We start from the raw sequence: 26,101 nt of genomic DNA, 5'->3' as shown, positions 1-26,101 counted from the left end.
TCAGAAAGGTGCTGAGAGAAAGCGCCTGTGCAGAACTGCTCAATGCTGTTACCGGAGCAATCTGAATGTCCTAAATATTCAGAAAATTCCTGCTGCTGAGGGAAAGATAAGAGAACCAAACTCATACCATTTTCCTAGAAGTTTTTACTTTAAGAACACTACCCAAAGAAGAGAGAAAAAAACTTAAATTCCTGAATGTGGATGAACAGCAAAATGGCTGTATTTGGACCAGGCACACAGAATACAGCCAATAAGTGCATAGTAATTAAACTGGAGATTCCTCGGTAGGGCAGGGATTGAGGAGGAGTTTACACAACCTGAGTTTCTTGCCACCAAGGCATGTTACCATTTACATGTATACTCAGTGGAACAAAAAATAGCTGTAATCTCCAGTCTATACACTGTTGTAGGGGCTCTTGGTGATGTCGCCCCATAAACACAGCTTTGAAGGTAGGTACAAGGAAAAATGGAATCCAATCCAAACAAACTGCAAAAAAAGATGAATGAAATAGGTCAACTCCAGAGTAAATCATCCAGGTAATAACCAAGAGCTGTATTTTAAGTTATCAGAAGACAATTCTACTACATGGAAAAATACTACCTTCCTATTTTTCAAAATCTTATTTATAAGATTCTTTGCCCCTAACATCCTGATAAGTCAAAGCCACAGAAGGGATTCTTAGCTGTTGATGTATAAATGAGAATGCAGGACGGGCATTTCTGTTATGCCCTTAGCCCCACACTGTGGATATCTGAGTCAAGTACAGCCAAAGGATGACCCCAGAAACACCCCCTGCCGAGTGTACAGCTGTGCCCTGGCTACATACTGAATATTCACTGAGAACCCATGTGCAGACCCACTAGAAGAAAAAATAAACCAATTTTACCGAAGACTTGAACTCTTGCCTGAACATGGAAAGAAACATACTACATACCTAATGACATTTGGCTTATACTATGACTACATTTTTTAAAAAATCTCTTAAAAGATTTGTAACTGAAAAGTAAAAATGAAGGCAGACTAGATTTTTAAATCTGTACAACCACCAGGCAAGCAGTTGGGAAATGTAGTGGTCAATAAAAACATGTTTAATACCACCAGGTTCTGGGCTGTGACTAGACATAGAATCTGGGCAGTGACATTTTTCTAAGAAGGAAATGAACTGCAGTCTTTCTTTGAGAATTATCTAATTCTAAAATATGCTGTTCATCTGAGACTCTTCAATGATAGTACCATGAAAGGATGTAGAAATGCCATGTCTCAGGCTGATTATGGCTGAACAGTAACACCACCTACCTCATACACTTGTGGTGAGGATTAACTAGATAGTATGTAAAATGTGCTTGGCACAGTGCCTGGCACATAGTAAACGATCAATAATTGGTAGCCATCATCACTTTGAATTGATGCTGAAAGCAAAGAAGGAACTGATATAAAAACTGGAAGACTATTCCATGTCAAAACCAATACATAGCGTTTGATTCATATCATTAATTCTAGTTTAAGACAAAGGGGACAAGCACAAGTGCACATAAAATTAGAGTTATAACCTCTGACATACCTGTTGAGCAGAGCTATTTTAAAAGAAAATGATTAACAAGTTTTTTTAAACTTCCTTTCTCTTTTCTTGTTCATTCCTAGGTAGAAATATTAAAACATAGTGAAATCGACCAAAAAGATAGAAGAGAAAAAGGACCGAGAGGTAGAAAACTTGGCAAATATATAAAATTTCCTCTGAACATGAGAAATGGTCTTTATATTGTTCTAAAGTCCTCTATATACTTATTATATATTCCTCAAAACCTTTAAGAATGCAGAAAATGGGTCTGATTTTCATTTTTCAGATGGAGAAATTAAACATGGAGAATTATATTTTTACATTTTATATATGTGCAAGTATAGATAAAAATCACTAGTAGGCTAACATAAAATAATACTTTGCTGAACTTGGAAAGGAACACATAACCAGTTGGTGGAGTGAGAAAACATGCATTAAACCGAAGGTTATTGTCAATTTATTAGCAGGCATAGACATGAATGGGAATGAATTAAAGATTCCTGAAAATAATAAAGCCAGTTTTTTAAAAAAATCTTTTATATTCCTTAACCTATTCAAAAAGCAACACTCTTTCATTGAAGTCAAACTACACATCTGACTTTTAAAATGTGTTAAAATCAGAAAATGTTATGTAACATGCTGCCATGTATTTTCAATAATTAGTACATGGCACCCACCAAAATTATTACTGCTGGTAAAAACTGAATACCATTTATGGTTTCCACTGTCAACACCGTTCTCAAGGATCTGCTTGGAGAAGGAAAGGTGACTAACCTTGGCAGAAGTACGTCGACATGTTCACTACACTGACTGTGATTTTAAAAACGTATCACACCAAACACCACCCACAAAAACAAAAAACAGACAAAAAGCAAAGCTGAAATGCCAAATCCAATGAAGCACATTCACTTAGCAAAGGGGTGAGGTACGTTCTTATCAGCATGTTTCCTTAAGTTTTTACTTTTTGTTTAAAGCAAGGCTATCTTCAATTGGAAGTTTAATAGGTCCTACCCATATCTGACTTACAGAGGAACATGTTGTCTTTTAGCAAAGATAAACCAGTGCAAACCGGGAAGAAAGATTTTAAGCCAATGATGGCCTAAAATGTAAGGGTCTTGATGCCTCCACACAGGTTTAATGCAGACAGATACAGAAAATGCCCCTCTTACCTCCTCTCCATTTCAAGGTTACAGGACACAGTGATACTGAACTAGGACACAGGCACACGTTATGTAAATCTTATTTAATATGTTGTACCACCTATATCCTGCTTTCAGACTTGCAGCATAATTTAACACATTCAAGAAGGCTACTCAAATCAATTAGAAGTACATATCTATACCAGTGGTTTTCAAACCATTTTTAAATTATAATTGCCCCCTTTAAAATAATGAAACCCTATGCAGAAATCTTATGTGGTATATAAAAAGAGACAGAGCCGAGATGCTGTGGTTGGAAGTAACCTCTTGGTGACTCTCCTGGAAATCCAATGAGCACAGTTTGAAAACCACTGAAATAATGCTTACTATCTATGCCTCCTAGCAATTAAATTTATAACAACTATTTCAAATAAAACAAGTTAAACATTGAATGGCAAGTTGGGATCTGGAGAAAGTTAGTACTCAAATGAGCAGTTAAATTCATTAAACATTATGCTTTGAAAATACTCATTAAAAAGTTAAAATGACAATGTAAGGTTTGCACATCATCATACTATTTATTGAAGTAGAAAGAACTTTGAAAAAAATTTTACTTCAAAGCTTCAGTCAAGTAAACTGATATTGTGGATCATAAAATGCTCTTTCTTACTTTTACTCCCTAAATCATGACCTATCCCAATTATAAATTAGGGTAATGACATTGAAATTTTCATGAAAAGTGAACAATATTAGTAAGGGGCTTTACAAAAACCAATTTCTTTACAAAGCCTTGACCAACTGTTGCCTGACTATCCCAATAAGGAGAACTTTCCTTCAAAGATATTTTTAGGAAAAAATTTTTGTTTCTTTATTTTTCTTTTTGAAATGGGAAAAATTGCAAAACAAAAGAAATGCAAATATATAGTAGAAATTGCTTATTCATAGTTTTAACTGCTCATATCAAACTTCTCTTCAGAAAAATGGAAAATGTGTCCAGTACAATTGAATCAACATACAATTTATTTTTTTATGGTAACAGATTTTTCAAATTGAGCTTTCAAAAAGTACAGTTAACTACAAAATTAAGATTAAATACTTATAAAATATATCTACCCTGAAACGGTTCAGAATATAAAGTGTTGCTGCCCATGTCAACAGTACATTATACATTACACACATTATTTGTCATTTTCTTTCCATTAATAATGTAGATAAAACCACAGTATTTATTGCTTATATCAAGTGCAGGTTAAAATCCAGATAGCCTCCCAAAACAAATCCTAGGATAAAGGATTTCTCAACGTCGGTCAGGTGAAATACTACTTTTGACATGTATGAATACAGTTGAAAATGTACCAGTTTTTAACAAACATGAATGCCTTTATTTTAGACGCTGTTTACAGTGTGGGTTTCAGAGGAACCTGCAGTAAGAGTCCTGAGATGTTGGGCTTCTGACTGTGAATACCACTTATCTGGCTGATGTCTATTCTACTGCACCATTTATAGGACACGAGGCATTTGCTGTGAACAGACAAACCCTTATGATTAACGTAGCACTGTCAGCGACTAGTGCAGAAGCTTGCCAAGCAAAATTAATTGTTTATTTATAGGACATTTTGCTGAAAAAACAGTGTCCAGCCAACAAAAGCGCCAACCAAAATGACTGACACAAACCCCATCTTAGTGAGAATAGGTTGCCAATATAACCACCTTTTTCTTTTTCGTTCAGTCTCATTTAGCCTCTGTTTCATCTGCTGCACCTTCTGAGCCGTGGTAGCTTTTCTGTCCTCTCGAATACGTTTCCGTAGAACACTATGAATAAAGACAAATAAAAGGAAATGCACACCCAAAATGATTTAATTACTCTAACACAGAGGACCAAAATGCAAATAAAACCACACATATCTACATATTTTTTTTTTTATCTCATTCCAACACTGGAATAAAAAAGGAGAAAGCCTCAATATTCTAAATGGTTCATAGACGTACTCTGGCAATAATGTCTGGTACAGTTTTATATTAATAAATACTTTTAGTAGGACCTGAAAATAATAATTTGAAAATAAGGTACCTTCTTTCTTGAAACGTGAACTGATGACTTAGTTTTCTGTCCTTCTGTGCTAGTTTAACCAGCCAGCAGAAGCAAGAGTGGGAAGACAAGGGGTCCCGCTGCCATGTGATCTCCTTTCAAGGTGATATTTGATGTTTCACAAAGGCCCTTGATAGAAGCTATCTACTTAATATTTCCATGAATATTCTGTTGTGGGAGTACCTATTTTCTGTTTGCCCACACATACTTCTAGCTCCTCTTTTCCTTTTCAGTACAGAACTTTAGTTTCAATGGAAGCTCTATGACTCCCAAGATACCTGGTCCTAGTACTACATAAAGAATAATGGTCACCCAGGAAGATGACAGGCAGGAGGATCACTTGAGCCCAGGAGCTCAAGTCCAGCTTGGGCAATATAGTGAGACCCCATCTCTTAAAACAAAAAAATAATGGCCAATGGCAATATACAAGTTACTATTAAAAAAAACTCACAAAATCCATCTCCTCTTTTCATTAGTCTATATTACACCCTAACCAGCTTATCTGCCCTCATATTAAACATTATTGCCATGGTAAGTTTTCTAAAGTGTAGCTCTGAACTTGTAGCTTGATTAAAAATCTTGAATGCTTCTTCAATGCCTACTACATTAAGAGAAAACATTTTTTCTGGCTGAAGTGTTTAACCTGAATCTAACTATGAGAAACAATGATTAAAGCCAGATGGTGGAGTATTCCAAAAGACAACTGGTCTAGAAGCTTCAAAAATACAAATGTCAAGCAAGGGGGGAAGAAGTGGGGAACGGTTCCAAATTAAAGGTGACCAAAGAATCACATCAACCAAGCACAATGTATGGTCCTTGATTAGATCCTGAAGTATTTCTTTTAAACAGAGCTGGGATCATGAAAATGTTCTAACGTTAGATTATGGTGTTGGTAACACAACTCTGTGAATACATTAAAATTCACTGAATTGTATACTTTTGATGAGTGAACTTTATGGTATGTAAATTATATCCCCCCAAAAGCTGTTTATTAAAAAAGCTATAAAGCGGATTTTTTAGACAACTAGAGAAATGTGAATATGGACCATATCAAAATATTTTATTTTATCAATGTTACATTTCTTTGGTACAATGGAACCTTCAGAGGTTGCTGGTGGGAACGTAAAACGGTGCAGCTGCTGTAGATAACTACTTGACAGCTCCTCAAAATGTTAAACACAGAGTTACCATATGACCCAGCAATTCCACTTCTAAACATGTACCCAAAAGAACTGAAAACATATGTTCATACAAACACTTGCCAATATTCTCCTGCTATGCATAACTTTGTTCCTGCCCAAACACTCTTTTGCTGTTCTCCAAATTTGTTCCCCACTAAAATAGAAACCTTCTCTTCTCTCTGGTGTCTCATTTCAATTCTACTCTTCAATTCTCCCTCCTTCCATCCCCTATAGCCCTTCCTTCCATTCTTATCTTATGGCATTTAATTTGTAGTAAGTGATTTATAATTTACTAATAATTTGTTAATCTGGGTACTTGTTTTACCCTCATAATACATTAGCAACTTGAGGACTATGCTTTGCTTATATTTGTGCATCCTATGTGCTTTCTTAAGTCTTTTTCACTTTTACTTATCATATATATATACACACATCCCTGGCTATCTGAACTCTAAATATTTGCTATAATGACCTGAAAAAATTGTTACCCAGAATTTACTCTCTGAGTTGAAAATTCACTATGACAAATATGCACATACCTGCTAGTGAAAATATTCAAGTGTGTTCAAGTGCAGAGAAAGCATATGTAAAATACATAAAAGTACAGAGGGGGTTAGCCTTCCATGGGTCCCTGTAGGTGCTTTGGACAGGAGTCTGGGGACATCAGCAACAAGGCTCCAATTCAGATAAAATCTTTAACATATTATATCATTTTTCGTTTTCATTGCAGTACAGAAGGAAATTATAATTTCTATGTTGTATTTTACACTATTGTGATTTACCATATAAACCCAATAATGAGTTCATTAAGTATTATATGATTATATAATTAGTACTTTAAATGCTATATAGGAGTTTCAAAGGGTTTTTATTGTATTTGGGAATAAATTGGTTATAGCTTTTGGTTGGGCTGGGGACACACAGTTTTTCTCATTTAAAATGACAGAATAGAGGTTTTTGCTTTGCACAAATGCACTATATAATTCAGGAATGGACTAGATACAAATAACAAGACATGCCTTCATTTTAGTTTAAGAATACAATTCCAGAGAAGGATGGACTACTCTCAATTTGTGATATAATACAATTTTTTTTCTTTTCTTTTTTTTTTTTTTACTGTGTTGGGCCTAAGGAAATTATGTCCATGTAATAACCTGCCAAGTGGGACCTGGCCAAGTGTTCTCCTATATTTGTACAATTTAGGTCATAAACCAAGAAGGAATGTCTCCAGTGGAACGTTGCCCATGGAAGAGCATGTGGAATTACTCGTGGTAGCACACATAGCAGGCTACTGCCAATACATGCCATGGCAGGCATACTTTATACTATGTGAATACACAGAAGGAGGGTCTGAATGATCACACCTTTCGTATGTCCAAACTGTTCTCCACTCTCAGCGATCTGGGTTTATGGGGTACACTATAACTGAGAATACCACTTTCAAACAGCCTGCAACCTACAGTAAGAAATATCTTACTGCCTCAACAGAGTAACCATATACATGTATATGTAAATATATAGAATTTATACATAACGTACATATCCAAAAAAGATTAAAATATTCATGGTTACTATTTATGATACTTTGATAATTTCTATTTTACTCTATTCTATTTCTTTCTTTAAAAAATGTTTACAACACAATCAACTGATTTCATGACTATGAGATTTGACCTCTAATTTGAAGAACACTGCTTTGGAGGATATTCAATATTGAAAATGAAGAAAAAGAAGGTATTCTTTTGAAACCTGAAATTATTTTGATAAGATTATTTTATTAGGATCTCTAATGCACACCTATCTATCAGTATTCAAATTTACTGGAACTGAGCAATTCAACTGTTAAAGGCAACCTTAAGTCATGTTCCTGAGCCTACCCCCCAGCTTTTACATTTCTGTAATTTTCCTCTCCCAGTCATGGGCTCTGGGCTTAGCATCCTGACTTTTCTGTTGGGACCCTCCTTCTGTTTTCCAACAGTCTGCTCTATCTTGCAGGGAAAGAAAAAAGGAGAAAGAAGAAAACGACATACGCGAATATATGTACAGGTATGTGTACACTTACACATAACCCATAAAACGATCTTTTGTGATCACTCTCTAACTCCTGAGCGGTTTTGTTAATATACTCTGTATTGCCAAACTTGGACAATGAGTAATTTAACTCATTGCAACTGTGTCTTTAAAAATTAAAACTCAACATTTTTGAAATAGTAAGAACATCAATTCAGTCATTAAGCCTGTTTTTCATTTAATTTAACAGATAGTACTACTCAAAAGGAAAAAAACCCCAATACTAGAAATCTGAAATCTCATTACTAAAAAAGATAAGGCAATTTAAAATAATATTATTTCCTTTTTTAAAAGTATTATATTTAAGGTGGAAAAAGGAACAAATAAACAACTTTATGCTTTCATTTGTAGTCTAAAACTACTGGCACCATAAATTAGGAGTAATATTGCTAAGTCACAATAAATTCTTCCAATATAATATATAATAACACCTGTGCTATATATTACATAGGTGTTTACAAAATTTCAGATATGTAATTTTTATATTAGGAAAATACAGAAGTAAAACTATAATGTATGGCAGACCCTGACTTTTTTCAGGGTACATGCTAAGACCCTAACAAATATGACAACATAAAATTCCCTACAATAAAAAGTGTATTTGACAAAAAGAAAAAAAGTCACTTGGAGATACAGGAGAAATAAAATGAGCTCATTCACTTTGCTAAGTGACTTATACCAGATAGTAGCTTCCTAATGTGTGTGAGATAAGTAGAGCCTTAGTAATGTAGCTTTAATTTAAGATTTTGAATAGTTTACACATTCATGTGGGCTCAAAAATCAAAAAAATATGAAAGGGTATTTTATGTAATTTTTTGGGAAAAGACACTCTTTTATTCCTCCAACAATGGAATTAAGTTTAAATATTTAAATATTTTATAAATTCATTAAAAGCATATTATTACATTATAATAATACACTCTATGATTGTACAAATGGAAGGTATTCATACCATTTACTGTCTGTACCATACTATTAATATATATTTTAGCACCCAAGTATATTGATTTTTACACTCAATTAGTATTATTTTAAACAGTTTTTCAACCAATTTCTAAGTATTGGCTTTTTAATAGGACTGAAAACTCCTTGAGAACAATTATGTCATCAGATGCTACCTGAAAACCCTTAGGTAATAAATAAAAGGTTATATGTTATATTAATTCAATAAACAAAGGGCCTGTATCATTTCACATCCACTGAATTTATTAAAATAAAAAAGCCTCATCTTTTTGAGCATGTAATTGTAGAAAGCTTACCTCTCACTGTTCTCTTCCATGGTATCTTGCATTTTAGAGGAAAGTCCTATGCATCGGTCACCTGTCAGTTTTTCTTCTTCTATACCTATTCTGTTCCCATTGTATTTTTCGGTCATTATTTTGTTTGGTAAATGATCAAAAGCAGGAGATAAATCTTCCTTAGATAGTTCTTTCCACCGTTTCTAGGTAGGGAAGAGAAATGACAGACAAATGCAAACACTGTTAGTCACAGTAATAAGACTTTAACACGTGCACCCAGATCCATGGAACTCAATGACCCCTAACAGATTCAGCCCAAAGATGTTCTCTCCAAGGCACACTATCACCCAACTGTCAAAGACAAAGAGAGATTGCTAAAAGCAGCAAGAGAAAAGTGTCAAAAGTCACCTATAGGGGAATCCCCAGCACATTTCTATCAGACGATTTCTTAGCAGAAACCTTGCAGGCCAGGAGAGAATGGGATGACATATTCAAAGTGCTGAAAGGAAAAAAAAAAACTACCAGGAAAGCTTTCCTTCAGAAACGAAAAAGAAATAAAGTCTTTCCCAGACAAGCAAAAGCTGTAAGAATTTATCACCACTACACTGGCCTTACAAGAAATAATTAAGGGAGTTGCTTCAACTGGAACCAAAAGGACAATGATCACTATCAAGAAAACAATGAAAGGGTCACTTCACTGGTAGAGGTAAATACATTATCAAATTCAGTAAACTCCATTACTGTACTGGTGGTATAATCTTTCAAATCTCTAGTATGATGATTAAAAGTCAAAATGGTCAGTAATAAATATAGCCACAATAAGTTGTTAAGGAACACACAATATAAGAAGATATAAATTAAGCAACAAAATTATAAATTGTGTGGGTAGGGTAAAAGTCTAGAATATCTGTGTAAGACCAAAGTTAAGTTATTATCAGTTTAAAATACTCTATTATTAATCTATAAGATTTTTTTATGTAAGCCACATAGTAACCACAAAGAAAAAAAATTATAGCAGATACACAAATAAGACAGAGAAAGAAATCAAAGCTTGTCACTACAGAAAATCACCAAACCACAAAAGAAAACAACAGGAGATGAAAAAGTGAACAAAGTATATATAAAACAAGCAGAATAAGCCAGGCGTGTAGCTCACGCCTGTAATCCTAGCACTCTGGGAGGCTGAGGCGGGTGGATGGTTTGAGCTCAGGAGTTCGAGACCAGCCTGAGCAACAGCGAGATCCCTTCTCTACTAAAAATAGAAAGAAATTATATGGACAACTAAAAATATATATAGAAAAAAAACTAGCCGGGCATGGTGGTGCATGCCTGTAGTCCCTGCTACTCGGGAGGCTGAGGCAGAAGGATTGCTTGAGCCCAGGAGTTGGACGTTGCTGTGAGCTAGGCTGATGCCACGGCACTCTAGCCCAGGCAACAGAGTGAGACTCTGTCTCAAACCCCCCCCCCCCCAAAAAAAGCACACACACAAGCAGAATACAATGAACAAAATGGCAGAAGTAAGTCCTTACCTATCAATAATACCCTTCAATGTGAATGGATTAAATTCCCCAATTAAAAGATGTATAAGGGCTAAAGAATTAAAAAACAAACAAACAAACAAAAAAAAAACTATACGCTGCCTACAACAAGAGATTCACTTCACCTGTAATGACACACATAGACTAAAAGTGAAGGGATGAAAAATGATGATCCATGCAAATGGAAACCAAAAGAGAGCAAGAGTAGCTATACTTCTATCAGATAAAATAAACTTTTTTGGCAAAAACAGTAAGAGATAAAAAAGGTCATTACGTAATGATAAAGGGGTCAGTTCAGCAAGAGAATATAATGATTGCAAATATATATGCACCCAATACCGGAGCACCCAATATATAAAGCAAATATTAGATCTCAAGGGAGAGATAGACTACAATACAATAATAGAAGGAGACCTCAACAACTCACTTTCAGCAATGGACAGATCATCCAGACAGGAAATCAAAAAGAAACATCAAGCCAAGCACAGTGGTGGCAGGGCCTAGCTGCTATAAAGAAGACATGTTTTAGACAATACTCATGTGTATGGGCAAAAAACTTGAGGACTGTATTTGTGACTAATTGTATAACAGGTCATTTTAGTTTCTGTTCTGTGGAAAGTGTAAAGCATTCCAACAAAGGGTTTTAATGTAGATTTTTTTTTTTTTTTGCACCCATGCTGTTGATTGCTAAATGTAATAGTCTGATCATGACGCTGAATAAATATGTCTTTTTTTTTTTTTTAAATGTGCTGTGTAAAGTTAGTCTACTCTGAAGCCATTTTGGTAAACTTCCCCGAAAGTGTGAAGATAGAATTCCTTCAGGGTGATGCCAGGTTCTATTTGAAATTCATTTACAACCTGGTTGGGTGGAGAAGCCATTATCTTCAGAAACCTTGGTGTAGTTGAACTGATGGTTACTGTTGTGACCTGAAGTTCACCATTAAAAGGGGTCATCCAAGGAAAATCATGGAATTATTGGCCATAAAGATGATTGTTGGCATATCCTATGCAATATATCTAAATTGAATAATGGTACCAGATAAAATTATAGATGGGAATGAAGCTTGTGTATCAACCATTATCATGTGTAATCAATAAATGATTTAATTCTCTTGAAAATAATTAATAAAAATTATTAAAAAAAAAAAAAAAGGAAAGAAACAACAGTTTTAAACTGCACTCTAGGCCAAATGGACCTAACAGACATTTACAGAACATTTCATCTAATAGCCACAGAATACACATTCTTCTCAATAGCACATGAAACCTTAGGCCACAAAACAAGTCTTAATAAATTTTAAAAAACCAAAATCATATCAAGTATTTTTTCTGACCACAATGGAATAAAATGAGAAGTCAATGATAGGAGGAACTTTGGAAATTATACAAATACATGGAAATTAAACATGCTCCTGAACAACCAATGGGGTCAATAAAGAAATTAAAAAGAAAATTTAAAAATTTCTTGAGAAAAATGAAAATGGAAACCCAACCTACCAAAACCTATAATAGGCTACAACAAAAGCAGTTCTAAGAGGGAAGTTTATATTATAGCAACAAATGCCTACATTAAAAAAGTAGAAAGATGTCAAATAACCTAATATTGCACCTCAAGAAATTAGAAAAACAAGAATAACAAAGATGTCCATTTTCACCAATTTTATTGGAAACAATACTGGAAGTCCCAGCCAGAGCAATTAGGCAAGAGAAAGAAATAAGGGGTAAAAAGAAATAATGCCACCTGATTTTTGACAAAGGCACCAAGAATGTACATTGGGGAATGGACAGTCTCTTCAACAAATGGTGCTGCATGTCCGTATGGAGAAGAATGACACTAGGCCTGCACCTCTCACCCTGCACAAAAATAAACTCCAAACGTACCAAAGACCTAAACTAAGACCTCAAACTATAAAAGCACTATAAGAAGAGGAAACACTTCAGGACATTGGTCTGAACAAGGATTTTTTGGACAAGACCTCAAAAGCATAAGCAACAAAAATAAAAATAGACAAATGGGATTATATCAAACTAAAAAGCTTCTGCCCAGCAAAAGAAACAATCAAGAGAGTGAAAAGACAACCTACTGAATGGGAGAAAAATATCTGCATCTGACAAGGAGTTAATATCCAGAATATATAAGTAACTCAAATAATTCAATATCAAAAAACCCAAATAATACAATTTAAAAATGGGTAAAAGTCCTCAACAGACAGACATTTCTCGAAAGACAACATACAGAAGCCCCAGGTCATTCATTCAAAGTGCAAAAAACCAAAAAAAGACAACATACAAACAGCCAATAGGTATATGACAAAATGCACCAACATCACCAATCATCAGAATAATGCAAATCAAAACCACAATGCGATATTCACCTCACCCCAATTAGAATGGCTACTATCAAAAACACAAAAAATAACAAATGCTGCTGTGGATGTGGAGAAAGGCGAATTCTATACATTTAGTGGGAGTGTAAGTTAGTATAGCCATTACGGAAACAATATGGAGGTTACTAAAAAAATTAACAATAGAACTACCATATGACCCAGAAATCCTACTTCTGGGTATTTACCCAAAGGAAATAAAATTAGTTTGTTGAAGAGGTATCTCCATTCCCCTGTTTATTGCAGCACTACCCACTATAGCAAAGATACGAAATCAACCTAAGTATTCACCAATGAGTAAAGAGAGAAAGAAAACATGGTACGTATACACAATGGAATAGTATTCAACCATAAAGAAGAATGAAATTCTGTCAATTGTGGCAAAATGGATAAACCTGGAGGGCATTATGTTACGTGAAATAAGCCGGATACAGAATGACAAATACTGCATGATCTCACTCATGTGTGGAAAGTTAATCTCAGAAGGTAGAGAGTAGAATAATGGTTACCAGAGGCTGGGGAAGGTAGAGAGAAGCGGGAATTGAGGGATTCTAGTCAACAGGTACAAAAAGTTACAGTTATCTAACTGTAGAGGAATAAGTTTGGTGTTCTATTGCACAGTAGAATGACTATGGTTAACAATATTTTATTTTATATTTCAAAATAGCTAAAAGAGATGATTTTGAATACTCTCACCACAAAGAAATGATGGACGTATGTGGTGACTGATACACTAAATGCCCAGATTTGATCACTATATAATATATACATGTATCAAAACATTGCACTGTATCCCATAACCATGTACAATTATTATGTCAATTAAAAACAAAATAAATAAAATTCACATTGAACAATAAAAAAGTAAAAATAAACCAAAAAAGAGAAGATTTTAGCCAAAGTTAGATATTGTTTGCCTCTTAATGCAGTCCTAATCCACTGGTTATGTAACACTGGAACAGTGACCAAGATGGCACTTGAATGTCATCTGGTACCTTCCTGGTCCTTGCCACTGTCTAAGGGAGAATGAACCGTGATAACTCCAAGCAGATACTTATGATACCACAGCACTTTAATGTGGTTGTCCGTACCAGGTACACTTGTAGCTCCAGGTAGCTGGCCCACCACTGAGCTAAGGAAATGTCTGCTAGCATGCCTGGACTTCAGAGTAGATGACAACTAAAAGCAGAATTCAGACCAAGATGAAGAGAAATTTCAATTTGTTCTATCAAAAAGGACATTATCACCTACCTTGAGAGACTGTTGTGGTGATGAATGAGATGGCACGTGAAGAGCCTAGCATCATGTTTGGCAAATATTAAGTTTCCCGTGCCCTCACTACCACCATTCCTAGGGAAAAGGGTAGAGAAAGAAGAGGTACAAAGTATATCTGGGCCCCTGGAGATGAAAGCATGACAGCTGCACAGGCCAGAGAAGGAAAAGACATGTATAACCTACACACTTGGGACTATGTTCTCTAAAGTCCTTCAAGGGCTGGGAACACAGTCACCTTCTATCTACCTGCCAAAAACAACAGTGGTCGAGGTAGCAGCAGTGGGAGCCAATGGTTTTAATTACCTGTGACTCTGACACTGGCCCAAATGACTTAGTATGGACAGGGGTGCCCCCTTTGAAGATACTATCATGGAAGCAAGGAGTCTTGGATCTCATTAATAAGGAACACACCACTTGTTGCCTAAGGAGTTTGATGATTTTGCACAGAGATATAATACTGCAGCTTACACTTCTCTGGAACTTATGGAATAATCATTCCCTGGAGTTACTTTTGTGCAAAATGGTACCCTTAAAAGAAGTGCTTATATGTTTAGATTCTTTTTAAAACACCTTGGGAAATCCATACACTAGATAAACTAGTTTCTAATCTGTCTCATTATCATTATACAATAGAGGAATTAAAAAGAAAATGGCATTTTACCACACTCAGCCTTTCCCAGATATGGCTATTTAAATTAGCCACATAATTAATGTATCTCTTTTTGTTTTATAATAGTTTATATACAAAAGAATTAGATAATGAGAAATTCTATAATCTGTTATATTTGAAGGATAATGAGTAGTACATTTTGATACAATGTGACTGGAGGATGGAAAACATGTAGTGCTTGAGCAGGAGAGATTGAAACTACAGGGGAAGCACACCTCAAGGAAAGGAGTCTCTGGATTTAGTGAGAAGCAGTGAGGTGGAACTGAACAATCCTGAGCCCTAACAAGGTTCACACCATGTCCAGGAAGAATACTGTGCCAATAAACTACTGTATAATGGAAGATAAGATGTTCTCACTTTAGATGACTGTGTCAATTTTTCTTTCTTCCCTTGTTGTATTTTTGTTACTTGGTCCAAATAGATTTTATAGCAAAGACAACATGGAGCACTTTTGACACTCCATGCTATGTTCTGACACTTCAAATGTACCAGCTCTTAATCCTCACAATAATCTTAGGAGAGAGGTACTAATACTACAGAGGAGATGGGTGCAAAAAGTTTACATGACTTGCCCAAAGCTATGTAGCTAATAAATAGTTAAGATCAGAATTTTAACCCACACAGTCTGGGATGACTATTCTGGACCACTTCCCAGAATATGCAACAAATTGAGAATATGCCAATAAGGAAAGTGCTCAGCAAAGAGGAAAAAAAGACATATTTAATGCTAGTGAATTAAAACAAAACAACAAGATTATCATCTTGCCACGTCTGTGTTCGGCAAACTCATTCAATTTTGCCCTCCCCATAACATACAAGTGAGCAGGCACTCCCCAGTCACCTGCCTCAGCCTGTCACTGCTGATTGGCAAGAGCCAAGGATTACATCTCAGTAACCACGACCTCACATAAGCTCTCTCTCTTTTTTTTTTTTTTTTTTTTAGAGATGGGTTTCTGCTGGGCATGGTGGCTCACACCTGTAATCCTAGCACTCTGGGAGGCCGAGGTGGGCGGATCGTTTGAGCTCAGGAGTTCGAGACCAGCCTGAGCAAGAGCGAGACCCCGTCTCTACTAAAAATAGAAAGAAATTAGCTGGACAACTAAAAAAATACATATACAGAAAAAATTAGCCGGGCATGGTGGTGCAACCCTGTAGTCCCAGCTACGCGGGAGGCTGAGGCAGAAGGATCACTTGAGCCCAGGAGTTTGAGGTTGCTGTGAGCTAGGCTGATGCCACGGCACTCTAGCCCGGGCAACAGAGCGAGACTCTGTCTCATAAAAAAAAAAAGAGATGGGGTCTCGCTCTTGCTCAGGCTTGTATTGAACTCCTGACCTCGAGTGATCCACTCGCCTCGGCCTCTCAGAGTGCTAGGATTACAGGCGTGAGCCACCACAGCCAGCCATCACATGAGCTCTTGTTCTGAGGCCTGGTACAGTTTCATCTCTCTTTCTAACTCTATACTCACGCTGAATCACAACCGATGTAGCACATGCTACTAGGAACAATGTTCCACACATTGCCTGAAACCCTAACCCCACTCATTTCTGTTCACTGAAGAAAGCAGTAAAGTGATACAATTAAACTTCGAATTTGCCATAATTTGTTAAACCATTTACATTTAATACTTTATTAGTAGTATCAAATTATCAGCTAGAGATTTTTACAACATCAGGTCTGAACTGCCAAACTAGGTATTTACTCTGAGAGGTTTACTGTCGTCATTGATACTGGGGGTTTGCTAATAAATATGTGGTAATAACAGCAATTACTTTATGTATTTATGTCTGACCTTGTGCCAAGACGCAACTACAAATTATCTGTATTTATCTAGGAAGGTCAAGGCCATTGGAAGTGTTCTGTAAATGAATACATACTATATGAATATAATCACATATATGTATTTACTGACTTAAAATGTAATCACTGTAGATGTATAATATTAATAGCTCTCCTTTGTCCCTACAGGGCCTAAATCACTTTATATCCATATGTGCAAAAAATCTTCACAGAAAAACTAACATATAACTGTATCCAATATTGAAAATACCACTCACATCATATAAATCTAAAATAAGACTGAGGGTGAAGGCAGATGTCCCTTTTAGGAAAAAGTACCAGAGGTGAGGAAAAATTACATGGGTTGAGTACCACTGAGCAGGAAGACAGTTCCCCTAAGAAAGGAGAGAAAATGGAATCATACAAAATGCTCAACTAAAACCACAAAAGGCATAAAAGAGCAGAATATAAAAACAAAGAGCAAAGAGAACAACAAATATAGTAAACATTAGTCCAACTTTATCAGTAACCACTTTGAGTGTCAATGGTCTAAATGCAACAATAAAAAAAGATTCTCAAAGCAGATCAAAAAAACAAGACATCTATAAGAAACCCATTTAAAAACACATATAGACTAAAAAATATACCATGCGACACTAATCAAAAGAAATCAAGAGTAGCTATACTAATTACAGACAGCACAGACTTTAAGGAAAGTTATTAGAGAAAAAGAGCATTACATAATGACAAACAGGTTGATTCTCTAAGACACAAAAATCCTTAACATGTATGCACGTAACAACAGAGCCACAAACTACATGAGTCAAAAACAGACAGAACTGCAAGGAGTAATAGATGAATCCACTTTTACAGCTGGGGACTTCAACATTCCTCTATCAGAAATCGACAGATCCCGGAGGCAGAAAATCAGTAGGGACAGTTGAACTCAACAACACCATCAATCAAATGGATGTAACTGAGGTCTATGTGGATGTATACATAGTATCTATAGATGTGTCTAGGTAGATGTATATGTCTATGTGTTCTCAGACCACAATGGAGTTAAACTAGAAATCAGTAACAGAGAGATAACTGGAAAAATCTCAAAATACACTGAGATTAAACAACACACTTCTAAACAGCACATGGATCAAGGAAAGAAATCTCAAGAGAAATTTTAAAATATTTTAAACCAAATCAAAATGAAAACACAACTTATCAAAAGTTGTGGGATGCAGCAAAAGCAGGGTTTACAGTGAAATTTATAGCTTTTAATATATATTACTAGAAAAGAAGTATCTAGGCTGGGTATGGCAGCTCGTGCCTGTAATCCTAGCACTTTGGGAGTTTGAGGTGGGAGGACTGCTTGAACCCACGAGTTAGAGACCTGCCTGAGCAAGAGTAATTCCACATCTCTAACAAAAAAAAAATAAATAAATAAAAGAGAAAAATTAGTCGGGTGTGGTGATGTGGTGGTATGTGCCTGTGGTCCCAGCTACATGGGAGGCTGAGGCAGGAGAATTGCTTGAGCCCAGGAGCTTAAGGTTGCAGTGAGCTATGATGATGCCACTGCACTGTAGCCTGGAAGACAGAGCAAGATCCTGTCCAACTCCCCAAAAAGAAAATATCTAAAATCAATAATCTAAGTTTCCACCTAAAGAAACTAGAAAAAGAACCAATTAAAACCAAAGTTAGCAGAAGAAAATAAATAATAAGAAAAATAGGAAATCAATAGAGAAAATGAAGGAAACCAAAAGCTTATTCTTTGAAAAGATCAATACAATTAATGAACCTGTAGCCAGGCTAAGAAAAAAAGAGGACATAAATAACCAATATCATAAATGAAAGAGGGGACCATCACTACAGATCCCATGGACATTAAAAGAATAATAAAGGAATATTATTATTATTTTTTTTGTTTGAGACAGAGTCTTGCTCTGTTGCCCGGGCTAGAGTGCCATGGCGTCAGCCTAGCTCACAGCAACCTCAGACTCCTGGGCTCAAGCAATCCTCCTGCCTCAGCCTCCCTAGTAGCTGGGACTACAGGCATGCACCACCATGCCCGGCTAATTTTTTCTATATATATTTTAGTTGTCCATATAATTTCTTTCTATTTTTAGTAGAGACGGGGTCTCGCTCTTGCTCAGGCTGGTCTCGAACTCCTGACCTGGAGCAATCCACCCGCCTCGGCCTCCCAGAGTGTTAGGATTACGGGCGTGAGCCACCACGCCCGGCCATAAAGAATATTACTAACAACTCTATGCCGTTAAATTTGATAACCTAGATGAAATGAAGCAATTCCTTGAAAGACACACTTTGCCAAAATTCACACAGGAAGAAACAATCTGAATAGGCCTATGCCTATTTACAGATTTAATCACTAATTAATAACCTTCCAAAACAAAAAGCACCAAGCCCAAATAAGTTCATTGGTGAATTCTACCAAACATTTAAGGAAGACACAACAATTATCTAAAATCTCTTTCAGGCGGTAGAAATAGAGGGAGTGCTTACTAACTCATTCTATGAGGCCATAGTAAACTTGTTCATATATGAGAAACATAATGAAAAGAGACCCTATTTACTTATATTATCTATAATAGTATTAAAAAAAATAAGTAATAGTATCAACTTATGTCCAATAATAAAAGTATCTTCATGAGAATAAAGCCACCAACCAGAAAAATATAACATCTTACTGGTATTTCACTGTACCGCCATAAGCATTTAAGTTGCTCACTGATATAAAGGGAAATATTATATAAACTAAATATTCTATAATCCCATGTTAAGTATTTAATGGGGCAAAAGTACCTAAATTTTCTGGTTTATTTTAATAATTAAATGCTTAAACCCCCCTTACATGAAAAATTCAATTTCTTTAATGAAATCTTTTTTTTTTTTTTTGAGACAGAGTCTCACTTTGTTGCCCAGGCTAGAGTGAGTGCCATGGCGTCAGCCTAGCTCACAGCAACCTCAAACTCCTGAGCTCAAGGGATCCTCCTGTCTCAGCCTCCCGAGTAGTTGGGACTACAGGCATGCACCACCATGCCCGGCTAATTTTTTCTATATATATTTTTAGCTGTCCATATAATTTCTTTCTATTTTTAGTAGAGATGGGGTCTCGCTCTTGCTCAGGCTGGTCTCGAACTCCTGAGCTCAAACGATCCGCCCACCTCGGCCTCCCGGAGTGCTAGGATTACAGGCATGAGCCATCGCGCCCGGCCACTTTAATGAAATCTTGTTCCCACTAGGTCTTTTAAGTAACACACAGCATTTAACCTGAGGCTGAATATATTCAAAGAAGTGAACTTAAATTTTACAATTTTAAAACAGCCAGCTGGATTTACTACATTAATTCAAATATACTTTTTGGAAGGGAGAAGACAAGGGCTAAAGTGGAGTACAGTTATTTGATGCTAAGTGTGTTTAACAAACCAGTATTATTCCTCCCCAAGAAAAGTTTACCTGTATATTAGAATCTCCCTTTATATACTTTGCTCCTTCTATTATAGCCATATATGAGAATCTAAGTTGATCTGGTGTCTGTATAAGTCCCATTCGATATTTTCTCATGCTCAATAACACTTGCTTAATGTTAATATCTTCTCCTTTTTCCATCTGCAAGAAAGGTAAAAGACGTCAAATCAAGCCTTTTGTTTTTAGAGTCCAGGAAACAGAAGCAATACAGGATCATTGCTAAGATTTTTGCTACACATTTGCTCCTCTTTAAGAATAATCGAACACTGTAGCTGTTGTGCACACAACTATCTCAATCCACCCATCCTCCCCTGCTCAAGTAGTAGATGAAGGACTTTTGATTCTTTAGCTGATTCACAATTGATTCTAAACCAATCTAGTAATACCATTCATTTTGGCTAGCAATTGATCAAAGGCAGGATTTACAATCACTTCTGGCTAATGTAAGGGTAAATCTGCTGGGATTAGTTTTTATTTTCAATGGTCTTGGTAGGAGTAAACCTTTTTGCCCATTGCCTTCTGCCTTCTTCATGCCTGCACTACAGACATGATATCTAGATGTCTGCCCTCTAACGATGGTGGAAAAGAAAGTCAGAAAAAGCCTAGATCCACAATAGCACTGCTGAGCTACCACACCCGCTCTGGACTATTGATCTGATATTAGAACTCCACTCCTCCCTTCCGCCAACCAAAAAAGAAAAATATTGTTGAAGTTATGGTTGGTCGGGAAGAGGTATCATTAACAAAACAGACACCAGAGTTTTTAAACACGACAATGTTCACTTTAATGTAACGATCCAATTTTTGATTGAAGTATACTATATATAAGCAAAGTAATACAGTAAGTGTGTTAAGACTCAACGTTTCCTAATTCCCAGCTTTCACTAGACATGCACTATCCAAAATGTTCTACCAAGAGGACCACTTCATTGATCAAGCTCCCTGTTAAAGTACATGTGTTTGCAATGAAAAACATCGTATTTCTTCATCTGATAATCTACTTTGTGCTAGCGGTCATGCTAGAAAGCTTGAGAATGCTGAGATAAGTGCAATGAAGTATAGCTAAGTTGTACAGGACAGAGAAGAGACTAACACAGGAAGGTAGGACTACACAAGGCCTTAAAGTAAAGGTTGAAAACACCAGTCTGCTAAATTGCCCAGGTTGCTGATAATCTTTTTTTTTTTTTTTTTTGAGACAGAGTCTCGCTTTGTTGCCCGGGCTAGAGTGAGTGCCGTGGCGTCAGCCTAGCTCACAGCAACCTCAGACTCCTGGGCTTAAGCGATCCTACTGCCCCAGCCTCTCGAGTAGCTGGGACTATAGGCATGTGCCACCATGCCCAGCTAATTTTTTCTATATATATTTTAGTTGGCCAGATAATTTCTTTCTATTTTTAGTAGAGACGGGGTCTCGCTCTTGCTCAGGCTGGTCTCGAACTCCTGACCTTGAGCGATCCACCCGCCTCGGCCTCCCAGAGTGCTAGGATTACAGGCATGAGCCACTGCGCTCGGCCGCTGATAATCTTAAAACAAGCTCAGGAAAGTAGAAATTAAACTACAGGGAATACTGAAGGAGTAGATGGTATGGAAATCAAGGCAGAAGGTTTTACTTATGGGTTTGATTCTATAATATAATACAAGGAGGGAGAAAGAAGACAGAAGTTGGAAGGGGCATGAGGGTAAACAGAAGCCCCCATTTCCAAGTAAGGAAAAATAAAGGCCCTAAGAAGCGAAGAGAAGGCCTAGGCTGTCTCAGGGCTGGGTATCGGGGTATCAGTGAAGAAAGCAGCAGCCCCTGGCGGGCAGAGATACGAATCTCAGGAGAATAACAATGACACTAACATTTATGGAATGCTTAGGAAACACCAAGGACTCTTCCAAGTGTCCTAAATGTATTAATTCATTGAATTCTCACAGCAGTACTGAGGTAAATCTATCATTATCCCTAGTTTTTAAATAAAGAAAAAGAGATAAAGTGCTTGTCTGAAGAACAAATTCAATATTACATATAATTTTGTATTTGGGGAAAAAAAGGGAGGGGTCTATTATTTCTGTAATCTAAAGATATCAGGAAGAAAAAAGTCTCCTTGGGGCTCTCTAGAATCATCTCGGACACATCCCCACCAGTCATGAACAAGAGGCAGTTGAAAGGGTAGAAACGAGATTTTTAGGTTTTTCCAAAGGAAGGCAGCAGTTTGAGAAACCCAGTTCTGGGATATGACATCAGGGCTTACTCCTTGCCAGTGGAAACAATAAGAAAATCAATGAGACTAAAATGAGATAGTAAGAAGAGAAGCACTTACCAGAACAAGACAGGTATCTACCAGAGAGAAGGTGCCAGAGCGCCCAATCCCTGCACTACAGTGGATCACCGCAGGCCCATGGTCAGGGTTCAAGGAGCCAGATTCTCTCACTTTAAACAAGAAATTGAGAAATGAAGCTGGTGATTCGGGGACTCCGAAATCGGGCCAGGTAGTATAATGAAAGTGAGATATTGTTCTGGTTTCACCACTCTAAAAAGTAAAAATGAAGGGAGAAGAAGTTAGTTCTAATTTTTTTCTTTTAAAATTAAAAACTACTTCAGAAAGATCATGTGTTTTGCATAACGCTTTTAATCCTTATGGACTGTTCATATGATTTTTTCCATTTGGTTTTTGATAGTCACATTCATACAAATTAGGGAAGATTTTCTTTAGAGGAATTTGAAATATATTACTATTATATACTATACTATAATTATTACTATTATATATTACTTACTATTTTGGAGGTCTGGTCTAAGTTCTTTACTTATTAACCCAATCCACACAAGAATCCTATTAAAACCTATTTTCCAGATGAGAAAACTGAAGCAAAGGCTAAGTAATCTGCTCATGGTCACATAGCTAGCAAATGGAAGAGCCAGGATTTGAAGAAGCAGTCCAGTGTAGCATCTGGGTTCTTAACTATCAGCCTATATATCATGCAAGTTACCAATATTTTCTTTAATTCGTACATGATGAGTGGATTCTTTTTTTCTATTTTTAAAAATTCCTGGGCTGGGCGCGGTGGCTCACGCCTGTAATCCTAGCACCCTGGGAGGCCGAGGTGGGCGGATCGTTTGAGCTCAGGAGTTCGAGACCAGCCTGAGCAAGAGCGAGACCCCATCTCTACTAAAAATAGAAAGAAATTATATGGACAGCTAAAAATATATATATAGAAAAAATTAGCCGGGCATGGTGGTGCATGCCTGTAGTCCCAGCTACTCGGGAGGCTGAGACAGGAGGATCGCTTGAGCTCAGGAGTTTGAGGTTGCTGTGAGCTAGGCTAACGCCACGGCACTCACTCTAGCCTGGGCAACAGAGTGAGACTCTGTCTCAAAAAAAAAAAAAAAAAAAAAAAAAAAAATTCCTACCAGTGTAATTTTACATTTTTAATGCCTTCCTGTTTAAGAATTACAGAGTTTATTTTTAAAATATAACCTTCCCTTTATGTGATTTATCTGATAGATTCTACTACAAAGGCACAGAGGAGCAACTCAAGAATTAATTTAAAGGAACAATCTTTATGTTTTTAATCGAAATTGCTCCTCTAATTATTGCCTCTCCCCATGGTAATAATTGCCAATCTGAACGCTGTTCATATGCCTTTGCTGATGTGCTAAAGTGGTTTACCAACATGCTAAATGTTTCCTGTCTTCTAAGCCTGCCTGGCATTCACTACCACTTCCTGGATATGCCTGATGATCTTTATTTCTGACAAACTCATTATAAAAATGTTCCTTAGCCTTTGCCAATTGCCTTTTGCCCCAAGGAGCACTTCTCTGCTTTATACTCTTCATTTCTGTAAATGAAGCAGTGATCTTCTACAAATAGGTCTCTGTACAATTTTTTTAGTTTTAGCATAGGACCTTTTTTGGAGGAGGCATAGAAGCAATATATTTTTTTTTGTTTTTTTTTTGTTGAGACAGAGTCTCACTTTGTTGCCCAGGCTAGAGTGAGTGTCGTGGCGTCAGCTTAGCTCACAGCAACCTCAGACTCCTCGGCTTATGCGATCCTACTGCCTCAGCCTCCCGAGTAGCTGGGACTACAGGCATGCGCCACCATGCCCGGCCAATTTTTTCTATATAGATTTTTAGTTGTCCATATAATGTCTTTCTATTTTTTAGTAGAGACGGGGTCTCGCTCAGGCTGGTCTCGAACTCCTGACCTTGAGCGATCCACCCGCCTCGGCCTCCCAGAGTGTTAGGATTACAGGCGTGAGCCACCGCGCCCGGCCTAGAAGCAATATATTGATGTTTGATGGTTCACAGCTAAAGATTATGATCACAACATCCTCCTCCCAATAAAAATTTTCAAAATTAGAACTTTTATTTTTAAAAATAAATTTTCCTATTTTTCAGTAGAAATTAAGATTCCTAATCCTAGACTCAGTCACAGGAGTCATAACACTGATAAAATATAGTCTAAATTTTTTTTAATTTATGTACTTTTAGGGACCATTTTTTAAAAAACACCCAGCTTTAATAATTTCAAATACATTGTGATGCACAGGTTCTCAATGTACTGAAGGCAGTAGAAGATTTCCCCATTACTAATTAAAATGACAATCATGATTCCTAGATTTTCAAAATATTTCCCTTTAGAGTCTAAATTAATTACGTTAAGTGAACAAAGCCAGACTAAAGGTTATATACTAGATGATTCCATTTATAAGACATTCTGGAAAAGGCAAAATTATAGAAACAGAAACCAGATCGGTGGTTGCTGGGGGCAGAGGATAGGGCTGACTATAAACAGGCAGCATGAGAAAATTTTGGGGAGTGATGGAATCATTCTGTATTTTTATTGTGGGGGACGGTCACACAACTCAATGCATTGTCATAAGTCATACAACTGTACACCATAAAGAGTCAATCTGGGCCAGGCACAGTGGCTCACACCTGTAATCCTAGCGCTTTGGGAGGCTGAGGCTGGAGTATCACTTGAGGTCAGGAACTTGAGACCAGCCTGAGCAAGAGAAAAACCCCTGTCTCCACAAAAAAAAGGAAGAAAAAAGAAAAAAAAGAAAAAAATCAGTGGGGTGTGGTGGCAAACACCTGCAGTCCCAGCTACTCGGGAGGCTGGGGCAAGGGGATCACTTGAGCCCAGGAGTTTGAGGTTGCACTGAGCTATGATGTTGGCACCACTGCACTCCAGCCTAGGTGACAGAGACTCTGTCTCAAAACAAACAAACAAAAAAAGAGTCAGTCTTGCTACAAGTTAAAAAAAGGTGAATTATATTTACTGTATTAAAATAGGGAATTTGAAACATTCCAAATTAAGAAGGCTAAACTATAGTTTCCTTTTACAAAGCAGTAAGTGGGCAGTTAAGAAGGCAATATCCACAAAGGAATGGAGGTTGGTCCTTGATTAGCCCGGGGAATTAGTTAACTCAACGTCATGTTTTCCTTTTAATGGGGTGTAAGATTCCAGTAGGTGTTTTCAACCCCATTTTTTCCTCACTGACAACTGCTCTGCTATGGCCATCAACAGGGTCAGACTCAGTCCTCATGAGCCTAAATCAGGTCCAGCCAAACCCCCAGGCCCCTGCTGCTATGTGAGCGTGTGGGCTCTGCTTGCCAGGCTGTGGCTCAGAACTCCCAGTGTTGTATGCTCCATTACTGCAGCACATCCTGGCGTAAAACGTGTGGTCACCCCACAATCCTGAGCGACTGATTGCTGTTT

General features: G+C 36.9%; 1 protein-coding gene across 3 annotated transcripts in view; it reads right to left on the bottom strand.

Moving 5' to 3' along the window:
- PTPN2 (protein tyrosine phosphatase non-receptor type 2) overlaps positions 1–26,101 on the bottom strand; it is a 78,725-nt gene that overhangs the window by 3,482 nt on the left and 49,142 nt on the right. Inside the window, exons 6-9 of one of the 3 annotated variants that reach the window (XM_069468289.1) lie at positions 22,700–22,909; positions 20,388–20,540; positions 9,298–9,479; positions 4,409–4,510 (exon numbers count right to left, since the gene is read on the bottom strand). In XM_069468289.1, the coding sequence (XP_069324390.1) occupies positions 4,409–4,510; positions 9,298–9,479; positions 20,388–20,540; positions 22,700–22,909 (647 nt within the window). Of the gene's footprint in view, positions 1–3,946; positions 4,511–9,297; positions 9,480–20,387; positions 20,541–22,699; positions 22,910–26,101 lie in introns of those variants that run through there. The other 2 variants (XM_069468288.1, XM_069468290.1) reach the window with 2 other exon arrangements.

The sequence above is a fragment of the Eulemur rufifrons genome, chromosome 5, assembly GCF_041146395.1.
Source record: "Eulemur rufifrons isolate Redbay chromosome 5, OSU_ERuf_1, whole genome shotgun sequence".
NCBI classification, from domain to species: Eukaryota; Metazoa; Chordata; class Mammalia; order Primates; family Lemuridae; genus Eulemur; species Eulemur rufifrons.
This window is presented reverse-complemented; position numbering and strand designations above follow the sequence as displayed.